The following is an 11784-nucleotide window of genomic DNA, read 5'->3' on the forward strand; positions in this document are numbered from 1 at the left end:
TGAATTAGGGTCCTAATGCTTATTGGAGAGAGCAAGGGTAAAAAAGGAATTGGGCATTCAAGTAGAGAAGGGCATATTTATCCCCTATCTAAATCTTCGTCTGTCAAGCCGATAGAGCTCTCCTTCTCTTGCCTCTGTACTGCCGCCGGGTTCTTCTGCTACTCGTTTCATATTCTACCTTTCATATTTTATTACCAAAGCAAAGGTACGTTTTTTTTTTCTTTTTAATGTTGTTTCTGTATTAGTTTGATTCTTTTATTAACATTTCTTTGTTTTGTCTCTTCACCGTGTTAAGTGGTTTCCTTTTATACAGAAGTTTTAGCCCAAATTACTATTGCTCTTTTTTTTCTTTTTTCCTTCTTCTTCTATGTTTTTCTTTTCCTGCAATATAAGAAAAAGAATGGCTCTTTGAAAATTTCTCAGCAGGCTAACAGGGTACAGAATCTAGAAAGTGCTAGGGTTTTGTTTTTTTTTTTTTTCTTTAATTTATTGAGTTGAAAAGAAGCTTCATTTATTTGAAAACCCTTATCCTCCATTTACTTTCGTTCACAATTTGTTGGACTTGGATTCATATCTGAGACTTGTGTTGGGATGGCAGGATTGGGCACATGGATTTGGATTTGGGAGGTTGAAATCCAAATACTTTGTTTGGATTGTTTAAAAAGGATCGAAGATTTGGATTTGAAAAATCCGTCAAGGGTTTTAAACCTTAAATCCTAGAATTTGAAATAACTTCTAAACCCATAAAATTTTAGAAATCCATTATACATACTTCTATATTGATAAGTTTGAAATTAAGGCATTTCAAATCCATCACTTTTAAATTCAAATCCAAATATAAAATCAAGTATCCAAACACAACCTATATGAAAGAGGGTTGTCATTGATTCAGTGTTTTTCCCTGCTCAGATGGATAGGGAGAGGCTCATGAAAATGGCTGGTGCCGTTCGTACTGGTGGAAAAGGAAGCATGAGAAGGTTTGACAGTCTTTCTCGTTTAATGAAATATGTCAAATTTTATTTTGTAGCTTACTCAACTAAAAAAAAAAGTTTATTTCTTACTAGAAAGAGCTTCTCATTTTATAAAAACGAATATTTATTCTTTCCTTTTTATTTGATTCAATACCAGCTATTTGTTATGGTGTCAAGTAAGTCAGAACTCATTGGCACAAATTTGGGACATGATTATATCTGATTTAAACATTAACTTTTTCTGGACTGAAAACTATTCTATAATTTTTTTTAGATTGTAAACCACTAGGATTTAACTTGATAAACATTCAGAAGAGATTCTCCAAGTTTCATTCTTCTGATTCAAAATTTGATATCAGAAAGATTACTCATGTTGTACTTTTATTCACAAAAACTACATAGTGTATTTGTTTGTTACTTTTGTTTAATGTGTCAAGGTTTAGTTGAGTTTGATGTGCCACTGTCTTGTGTGCTTTTGTACTTAGAAAAAAGAAGGCTATTCACAGAGCCACGACCACTGATGATAAAAGGCTTCAGAGTACCTTGAAGAGGATTGGGGTGAACGCTATCCCAGCTATTGAAGAAGTTAACATTTTCAAGGATGATGCAGTTATCCAGTTTATTAATCCCAAAGGTTAACTTCCTAACCTAAATATGGCTTTAGGATTGTGTAGCCTAAGCTTTTTATCCCACCGATGTTTTTGTAATTGATTTCCTATTTGGCAACCAATGACTAATAATTTTTATTATCTTGTATCCCAGTTCAAGCTTCCATTGCTGCCAACACTTGGGTTGTTAGCGGTTCTCCTCAAACAAAAAGTATTTTCTCATTCTCTTCTTCTACCATTTATATTTTCTAGAATGCTTGTCTGCATTTTTTTTTTGGTGGCTTTTTCTGTATCTTTATGTCTTTCAAGATGTGGTCTACATGAGTTGCTGAAATAGTATTTAAATGTTGTAATATTGCTGAGGTTCTTCTAACTTTATGCTTAGCATTCCCAGATTTTCATTCATGTCATATAGTAAGCCTTAAATCAGATCTTTTAAAGGGGCATTGCACTTTTGCCACTGATTTTTCTCTGCTGCACATTATTTCTTTAATAATTTTCAATGGAAAAGAACTAAGACTTGAACTTGTGTTTCAGAATTGCAAGATATTCTCCCAGGGATCATCAACCAACTAGGTATGATGCTATTATGTTTATCTTCCTTACATTTAAATCATAATTTTTTTTCTTCTAATAGTTCCATATTAGTATTTGTCAGCCACCTGTATTTTGAGACCCCAGTACAAACAAATTGCTTTTTTGGCTTGCTAACCTGAGGCTTTTTGTCTAACTAGTTAACTGATGTTAAATATTTCTCAAATATGCCTTGATATCAAATTGGTTTGTATATAGTAGACTAGTCAATCCAAATTTTCTGTTCTTTTTGGATTAGTAAGTTACGCATGCGCCAATTGCCTGTGGTGGAAGTTTTGACATGATAATTTGGTAATTAGATGCTAGTTGCAATAGAGAAAAATATGAAACCAGGGCATTGACATCCACTACAAGAAGGAACAATTGCAACAGAGAAAAGCATGAAAAGCCAGGGCAGGAACTTTATTGTCTGTTATCCATTTCATAATCTTCTTTCTGAATTTAAAAAATCAAAGATGGTGAATCCAAATGATAAAATCTTCAGCTTTTGACTCTTGATTTTTAAACAATGAGATTTTATGGTTTTCATTTCAAAATCCTACAAGAAGTTGCTGGAGGATTTGTTCAAATGTGTGCAATGGCTTTCATGTGGGTTTGAATCAGGTTTGAATCCTGGCTTCAGTAAAAAACTACTCAAATCTGGATTTGACCTTTTTATGCAAGATTTATGTATGTATGCTCTTAAGGCTAAATGCTACTAGCTAGAGTTCAGAAGGTTTATTATGTAGAATTATAGCCTCGTTTAAATTTTCTTCTTTATATGTTTGTCTAGCCCCCCTAAGAAACACACACACTTGCGCGCACACAACATGCAACCCAAACCAGTAACATTTGAAAAAGGGAAAGAAATTCCCTTGCCCTAATGAATGAGAGAGAGAGGAAATGAAATATACATCTGGTTGGCCTAATTATTGATTTTCTTTTTTCCTTGGGCGAAATTTTTTATATATACCTTTGATTGTGAAATATCTTGACATATAATGTTTTTATGAGCCAAGAAAATGACCCTTGGAAAGTTCCCCCCCGCCCCTCCCCCAATTTTGCTTGAGAAGGTCCCAAGCAATTCTGCCTGAAGGATTTATAGCCCACTTGTGGGCTGTTATTATTGAGCAAAGTAGTTTAAATATTATTTTGAGTGTCATTGATTGCAAGCAGTCTTTGATCTTTGTTGACCTCAGTAGCTCTACCTCTGCTGATGTCAAACAGTGTGAACACAGAAAACTATATCATATTCATGTTGTTGGAGCTTTTAAATGGGAAATGTCATAATCTATGCTTATGTGATTCAAATGAAGAGTATTAACAGCTTAAGTAAGAGTAATATAAAATAAATATTCCAGTGCTAAGATTGATATTGAAAAAGCTTATGATGTGAACTGGGAGGCCTTGTTTTATTTGTTGGACTGGATGGATTTTGGGCTGAAATGGAGGGGGTGGATTAAGGCTTGTGTTACGTTGGTCTGTTTTTCAGTTTTGGTTAATGGATCCCCAGAAAGTTTTTTTGGAAGTTCTCGTGGGCTGAGATAAGGGGATCCTCTATCCCTGCTTTTGTTTCTCTTGATAATGGAGGTTTTAAGTAGACTCTTGAAGAAGACTTAAGTAGACTCTTGAAGAAGACTGAGGGGTGTAATCTTATTCGGGGTTTTCATGTGGAAGCTGTGAACTCTGTTGGTGTGCGTATCTTCCATTTGTTATTTGCTGATGACACTATCTTATTTTGTGATGCCTCTAGGGAATAGTTGTTGTCCATTAGGTTGGTGTTATCTTGTTTTCAGTCTTTTATGGGTTTGAAGGTCAATGTCGGGAAAAGTGAGATTGTCCCTGTTGGGGAGGTGAATAATCTAAATTCATTGGCTAATATTCTTCAATGTAGAGTGGGTAGTTTGCCTATGAAATATTTGGGGATGCCGTTGGGAACTTCTTTTAAGATTGCTTCGATTTGGAATCCTATTTTGGAGAAAATGGAGAAGAAACTATTTGGGTGAAAACGTCTCTATTTATCTAAGGGTGGTAGGCTCATGCTAATAAAGAGTACCCTCTCTAGCATCCCAACGTACTTTTTATCTCTTTTTACTATTCCTAAAGCTGTGGCTGCTAGATTGGAAAGTATTTAGAGGAATTTTCTGTGGGGGTCTTTTGAAGGGAGTTTCAAGTATCCTTTGGTGGCTTGGGATAAGATGTGTTTACCCGTTGAGATGGGTGGTTTGGGGATTAGAAGTGTGGTGTCATTTAATCAAACTCTATTAGGGAAATGGTTGTGGAGATATGGTTATGAAGTTACCCATCTCTAGCGGAGAGTTATCTCCACAAAATATGGTTAGGGTCAAGGGGGGTGGAGTACTAAAGTTTGCAGGAGGACTCATGGGTGTGGCCTATGGAGAAGCGTTTATGAAGGGTGGGAGAGCTTTTCTAAGCATTTGTCTTTTGTAGTGGGTGATGGCACTCATATCCGTTTTTGGCATGATAGATGGATTGGTGATAATATGCTAAAAGATCTCTATCCTAAGCTCTGTGTGTGTTCAGCGATCAAGGACGCTTGCATTTTTGAGGTTTTGGGGATTCCAAAAGGGGGTATTGTTAGTGTGTGGAATCTAAGGTTTTATAGAGCTTTTGAAGATTAGGAGTTGGCTGCATCTTATTCTCTGTTTCAGCTTATCCAAACTCGTATTCCTCGGGGTGAGAGGAGAGATACTGTATGCTAGCGGCTAAAAGGTGATGGTAAGTTTGACACCCGGTCTTACTATCATGAGATTCGAGGTGCTTCGAATTCTTTGTTTCTTTGGAAGGGGATTTGGAAACCAAAGATTCCTAAGCGCGTGGCGGTCTTTTTGTGGACAGCTGCTCATGGTCGGATCCTCACTTTGAATAATCTAATGCTTAAGGGTCACGCCTTGGCTAATTGGTGTTGTATGTGTTGCTGTGACGGGGAGTCGGTAGATCACCTTCTTTTTCATTGTCCTGGTACTCATTCCCTATGGTCTTTTATGCTTCAGGCTTTTGATATTCATTGGGTTATGCCAAGTTTGGTGGCTAGGTTGTTATCTTGTTGGCATTAGTGGCCTGGGAAGCATAAGTTGAACATTTGGAATTTGATTCCGGGGTGCTTAATGTGGATTGTGTGGTTGGAACGTAATCGTCGATCTTTCGAGGACAAGGAGAAGACGTTGGATGAGTTAAAGATTTTAAGCCAACGCAGTCTTTTGGAGTGGTCTTGCTGTTGGGGTTTTACTGATTGTTCTTTTCTCTCTGAGGTTGTCTTCCCTCAGCTTAGTTTCCTAATTACTCCCGTTTTGTTGTGCTGTGGTCATTTTTTTTTTTTTTGTTCATCATCATGAACATCTTGTACTGTTCTTTTTTTTTTTTTTTCATTAATATTAATTTTCTGATTACCTATCAAAAAAAAAAAAAAATTCCAGTGCTGATCTTTGATTGATTGATTATGGAAATGAGGCTATTTTAACCCAAGGAGTTATATTAATTTTATTAGATTATATGGCTGCGGGACATTTTTTTAGCTGGAAATTACTTTTTCCTAGTAGTCTTGACAGAAACGAATTCCATGGGCATTCTGGAAATGAATTTGTTGTGTTTTGCACTGACCTATACGGTTTCAATTTTTAGGGCCAGATAACTTGGACAACCTAAGGAAGCTTGCAGAGCAGTTTCAGAAACAGCAACCACCTGCTGGTGCACAAGCAACGCAAGAAGAAGACGATGATGAAGTCCCGGAGCTTGTTGCTGGTGAAACTTTTGAAACTGCTGCAGAAGATGGTCATACTCATACTTCTTAGACTCGTTGTATGAATGGTTTCAATAGCAATTTTAATACTTTGCTGGGCATTTCTTTCCCCTCATGGCCTTCAGCTCTTGTGATAGTTGCTTTTCCTGATGTTTTATTGAATCTAGTGAAAGAATTGTAGCTTGTATGAGACCTTAATGTTCTTAAAAGCGCCCATAAGGCACACTTAAGCTCAAAGCTCAAAGTCCCAAGCTCTCAACACTTCGCTAGGCCAAAAAAAAACTCATTTAATGAAGCACACTTTAAGCATGCTTTTTTGGAGCTTTTTGAAGTACAAAGGCATTTTTTTTTTTTTAATTTTTTTTAATTTTTTTATTGTTAAAAGAGATTTGGATTATCAAAATTAATTGCTTGATTGAAATGGCATAGACCAATTTTAATACTTTGCTGGGCATTTCTTTCCCCTTATGGCCTTCAGCTCTTGTGATAGTTCCTTTTCCTGATGCTTTATTGAATCTAGTGAAAGAATTGTAGCTTGTATGAGACCTATTCAATGTTCTTAAAAGCGCCCCTGAGGTACACCTAAGCTCAAAGCTCTAAGCTCAAAGCTCAAAGCCCCAAGCTCTCAAAGCTTTGCTAGGCAAAAAAAAAGCTCATTTAATGAAGCACACTTTAAGCATGCTTTTTTGGAGCTTTTTGTAGTACAAAGCATGCTAAGACGCGCTTTTTTTTTTTTTATTTTATTGTTAAAAGAGATTTGGATTATCAAAATTAATTGCTTGATCAAAATGGCATAGACCAATGATTTACCACAACTATCCTTATGGTGTTGTGTTACACTATTTTTATTTACGTCATAAGATACAAACAAGGTTAACTTACAATTCTTGTTCTTTTTGATCTTTGACTTTAAGATATATGTTGATTAAATTTTATAAGGATGTAATGTAAAACTCAAATTTAACACTCTTCAATTTCAATATGCCACAATATCATTGCATATATTAAAGAATAGATATAACTATACACAATCAATTTTAATAACTATATGCAAATTCAACTCAACATAAAGTTTATTGAGATGTTATTTAGTGCAGTAGGATGTATTTAGTTTGAGATTAAATTCAATAAGGACATGCTATATCAACCAATATAGACGTACCCCCTTAGATAGAACATATAGAGGGTATTGTAAGGCACTTGGAAGTTTTGATAACACTTGCTGTTTAGTATAGTATTATTAAAACTTACAAAATCATCAACATCACACATGGCTAAAAGCTTCACATGAACCTTTTGTAGAGCTAAGTCAAGATGTTCATATTTCTTTACTGACTGTGACCCTACTTCTGCAACTTCCAAAAAATGAAGCCTTAAACTATTTCTCATCAAAGTGGAAGAAATTTGTGGCTCCACCTGTATGACATTACTAGATATGTCATGTATAATATGATTCTTGGCCTTGATTTTCAATCTTTCTAAAATATAATGTGGGGGAAGAAAGTCCACGATATTTTTTCACAAAAATAGTAAGAATGTGACTACAAAGAATTCCAACAAATTCAAACATATGGCATGTACAAATATCCTTTTTTCTTAGAAATTTCAACACTTCATAAATTGGACTTTTTTCCCATGAGGTACCACTTTATATATTTTCTTTAATCCTTTGCGATATTTGGATGTCTTGTTTTTTTGTCTACAAAATAATTCTTTTTAAAATTTCATAAACATCTTTCTTGTATAAATTTTGTTGCCTCTCCTTCCATCTTGTAACATGTTTTCAAAATTGGCATTGTAGTTTTTTGTCTTTACATCTTGCTATTTCTCTTTTAGATAATGTGCATTTAAGGCTTTCTCATATTAATGCACAAAGTCACTTATCATTGTACTTGATCAAACATCTGAACATGATAGATTGGTGATAGTGGTTAACCCCTATAAAAGGAACAAAAGGCATCCCATAGCAATTTGTGAAGTAAGTAGCGTCAAAAGTAACGATATCTCCAAAATGTTCGTATGCAATTCTTGACCTAACATCTGCCAAAAAACAATTTCTCATGTGCCCATGTTCATCAACTTGAATTGCATATAAAAAAATTGGATTTTTTAATTGACACTCTGTAAAATGGCTATACATTCTTTGTGCATCTCCATCTTGAAGTAATTTTCTTCTTTTATTACCCAAATAATTTTGAACATCAACCGCAACACAACCAACATTATAGTCACCATCAGATTCTTTACTCAACACTGACATTATCTTCCTTGTAGGTATGCCTAACTCATTGAGTATATTTATAAGAATTTTTTTAGCACGTGATATCACTCTATGTCCACAAAGCAAACTTGTACTTTTAGGAGTAAGATGAAGTTCATGATTATGATTGTCCACAAACTTACTTGCAATCCATGTTTCTTCCTTTTTTTTCTTTAAACTCATCTTTGCTTTGCATCCCACTCTAGTTTTTGCATGTTGTGGACCTTTTCTTTCTTTATCTTAACCAACTTTTATGACAAAACCCTTCCCTCCAACAAACATATTCCACTCCAACCAATGATTTATCTTCTTTAAATAACCGTTTATGATTTATTCGAATGCTAAAACCATGGTTTTAAAAACCGATACGGTAAAAGAACCAAAAAAGTTACTAATTATCGATTTTATGGTCGGACTGGAGTCCGACCGATGGTCGAACTGGTGACGTCATAAATAATTTAATTATTATTTATTTAAATTATATAAATAATTAATAATTTTTTAATATACTAAAACTAACAAACCAATAGTAATAAATATGTTTCATTTAAAAAAAATACAAGTATATAAGTTTATAACATTCTTTTTTAAAAATTTAACATAATAGCAATACAAAACAATCATCCTTAACATAATAACATTACAAAACAATCATCCTTAACATAATAAACTTTCAAGTTTCAACAAAACCAAATAAATAAATTCATTAGCCATTACATTTACATCCAAATGGCAAATAACAAATAAGTTCATTACAACCAAATAGCAAATAAGTTTTAATAAAATTTAATAACTTATATTAAGAAAATATAAAAAAAAAAAGATTTTTTCCATACCGCCTATCTTTTCTTGTGAGTAATGATTGACCACTATTTAACATTTAAGCTTCATCTTTTAGTTTGTACAAACAATAGTCCTAACTTTAACTATTTATTTATTCAAGAAAATTTAAAAAAATAAAAAAAAAAAAACCCAAAGTCAGATGACTAGACAAGTCACTGACTTATTCCCCTTTTCAATCCACTTTCCCACTCCACCCTCCTAGCCACACGTTTACTCTTTCTTTAATCTTTTTTTTTTTTTTCTCTAATACACGGTATACAATACACCTCATAAATCTAGCACTTCACTGCGTACACTCCCCACTTTGCTTACCATCAAGAGACTATTTTTCCAGTTTTCTGTCCTCCACAGAATCCATATCTCCCTCTCTCTCTCTCAGGAAGTTTTTTTTTTTTTGGAGGAACCTCTCTCAGGAAGTTAGATCTATTGCTTATCTCTACAATACCATCATCGGTTCCTCTCTTCCTCATTGAATGACTGAAGATCTGTAGATACCATTCCAAAATGCTAATTTCAACACCAAGCATGAACATTAAGTCATTTTCTCTCTCTCAAGCATAGCCAATCTTAAGAAAAAAAAGACTTTATTGCAAAAATCTGTCCTCACCATCAGCAAATCTGAGAAAAAAGAAGATTTTTACTGCAAAAAAAGCTCCATTGCAGATCTGTTTCAGCCATTTTTCAAAACCGGTTCGACCTTTCTGATTTTCGGTTCTCAAGTTGAATCGGCCGGTTTGCACTGTTTACCGGTTTTAAAGTTATATTCGATTTTTTGCTATAATAGGACCGGATTAAAAACCGGTTCCCGGTTGAACCGGTCGAACCGTCCGGTCCGATCTGATTTTTAAAACCATGGCTAAAACCCTTTCGCTTTGCATATGCATTATAACATGTATGAGCATCTTTTGAGTCATTGAATACCATATCAAGACATGGTTCCAAAGGCCATTTAGATGCAAAAGATTGATTCAAATCATTGTTAGGAAAACCTACATCGTCTTGATCTTCTACTATTTCTGGCTCAACATACACTATGTCTTCTACCAAATCATCACAAAGAGAGATTATTTTAGGTTCTTCATTGTTCGCACTCATATTTGCAATTCGAGTAAATATTTATTTTCAATAGAACCTAGAAAAACAAAAGAGAAGAAAAATTCACAAGAACAATTGAAGAGACATTCAAGATTTATTCAATTACAAAACCAAAATCTAAAACATAATAAACTTCCCCAATTTCGCAAACCAGTTTTATTACAAAACCAAAATCTAATTAGAAACTTTTACTTTTAGGCTCATAATAAAATTATCAAAGAAAAAAGAAAAGTAATTTACCTGATATACTGTAGAGTACTTGCTCTAACAATTAATGGATAAAACTCAAAAACACAAGAGACACAAATGGAAAAACAATAAACCATATAGGAGGCACTCTTATTCAATGTACATATTAAAACTGACTTGGTCCCTTACAAACTGATTAATCCTACTAGACACGTAATTGTTCTTGATTCATTTGTTATTTTACATGACTGTAACTGATTCTTATTTCTTGGTACAAACTGATACCAATTGAATTACATCATTAAGCCTATTCAATTACACATTGGAACTTCAAATTGATGCTACTGATGCATTTATTATTGCATCAGATACTTTCTACGTTAAAGAGACAAATAACAAAAAAAGAATAAAAAAAATCAAGATTATATGTTAACAGCAACTAAAATTCAGATTCGTTTCCATGTTAACAGCAACAAAAAAATTCAGAATAGCAAAATTCTATGTTACTGTACAAAACCCATATCTATCAATATTTCAAAATAGCAATACCCATACCATTAAGATATCAAAATATGGCAAAGCTCATACCAAATCAATCAAAATATAGCAAAACCCATCAATATTGAGAAAAAGAACAAATCACCTAGTAAACAAACCTTGAAGTCACTTATTAAGGTTTCAATGTTTCAACGACTTTGGCAAATTGATGTTGTGGAGGATGGAAGTTCAATGAGGTAATGTGGCGGCAAACAAAGGTCCGGCGAGGTAATTCAATGGCAAACGAAGGTCCACCAAGGTTTGTGGCGGTAGACAGAGGAGCTGAGGAGGGAGATGAGATCTTAGGAACTTTTTCACATTTGGTTTAAAAACATGAAATAGAGCATTTTTTTTTTTTTTTTTAAAGATGTTATTAGGTGTGTTAGGATGTGTTGAAACCAAAGAGTTTAGACCCCATCTTTATTGAATTTAATCTTATGTGACCATCTCTTATCGGATGTTGTAAAATATGAGCTTTACACTCCATCTTTACCAAATTCAGACTCTTGAACCGTATACATCATTTGATCATAACTATCATTATAAAGCACAAGAGAATTATACATTATGATATTAACCATTGATCAATATACTACATAAAAATTTTAAGAATTGAAATAGTTCAGGTAAAATTTGAACTTCAAAACATTATACATTATACATTATACAATTGCACTTACCTACTAGGTAAAATATACAAACTTTGAGATTTCACAACAGAAGACAAACAACCTTATGAGATTTCCACTCTGACCAACTTCGAAGAAGAATTCTGTTATAATAAAAAATGAAAAAAAGAAAAACAAAACAAACTTCAAAGAAGAATTATTTCGCCCATCTAGAAAATTAGCAATGCCTCAGGAGCGATCTTAACTATTTTGTATAACCTAAGGAATGTTAGATCTCGATATAACTGTTTAAGTAACACCAGAAAAAAGATAACCCAAG

The 11784-nt window shown here is 33.8% G+C and overlaps 1 protein-coding gene across 2 annotated transcripts; it reads left to right on the forward strand.

The window, feature by feature from the left end:
• Nucleotides 1-6149, forward strand: LOC112006723 (nascent polypeptide-associated complex subunit beta). 2 transcript variants are annotated; one of them, XM_024039034.2, is made up of 7 exons: nucleotides 1-205; nucleotides 599-627; nucleotides 910-977; nucleotides 1457-1605; nucleotides 1734-1790; nucleotides 2117-2155; nucleotides 5795-6149. In XM_024039034.2, the coding sequence occupies exons 1-7, from the start codon at nucleotides 16-18 to the stop codon at nucleotides 5962-5964; spliced, it is 702 nt and encodes a 233-aa protein (XP_023894802.1). In that variant the 5' UTR covers nucleotides 1-15; the 3' UTR covers nucleotides 5965-6149. The 2 variants fall into 2 exon arrangements, with proteins under 2 accessions (XP_023894802.1, XP_023894803.1); XM_024039035.2 differs by lacking the exon at nucleotides 599-627 and having other exon boundaries at nucleotides 90-205.
• Nucleotides 6150-11784: the final 5635 nt, after the last annotated feature.

Source organism: Quercus suber, unplaced genomic scaffold (genome assembly GCF_002906115.3).
Source record: "Quercus suber isolate HL8 unplaced genomic scaffold, Cork oak 2.0 scaffold_689, whole genome shotgun sequence".
Classification (NCBI taxonomy): domain Eukaryota; kingdom Viridiplantae; phylum Streptophyta; class Magnoliopsida; order Fagales; family Fagaceae; genus Quercus; species Quercus suber.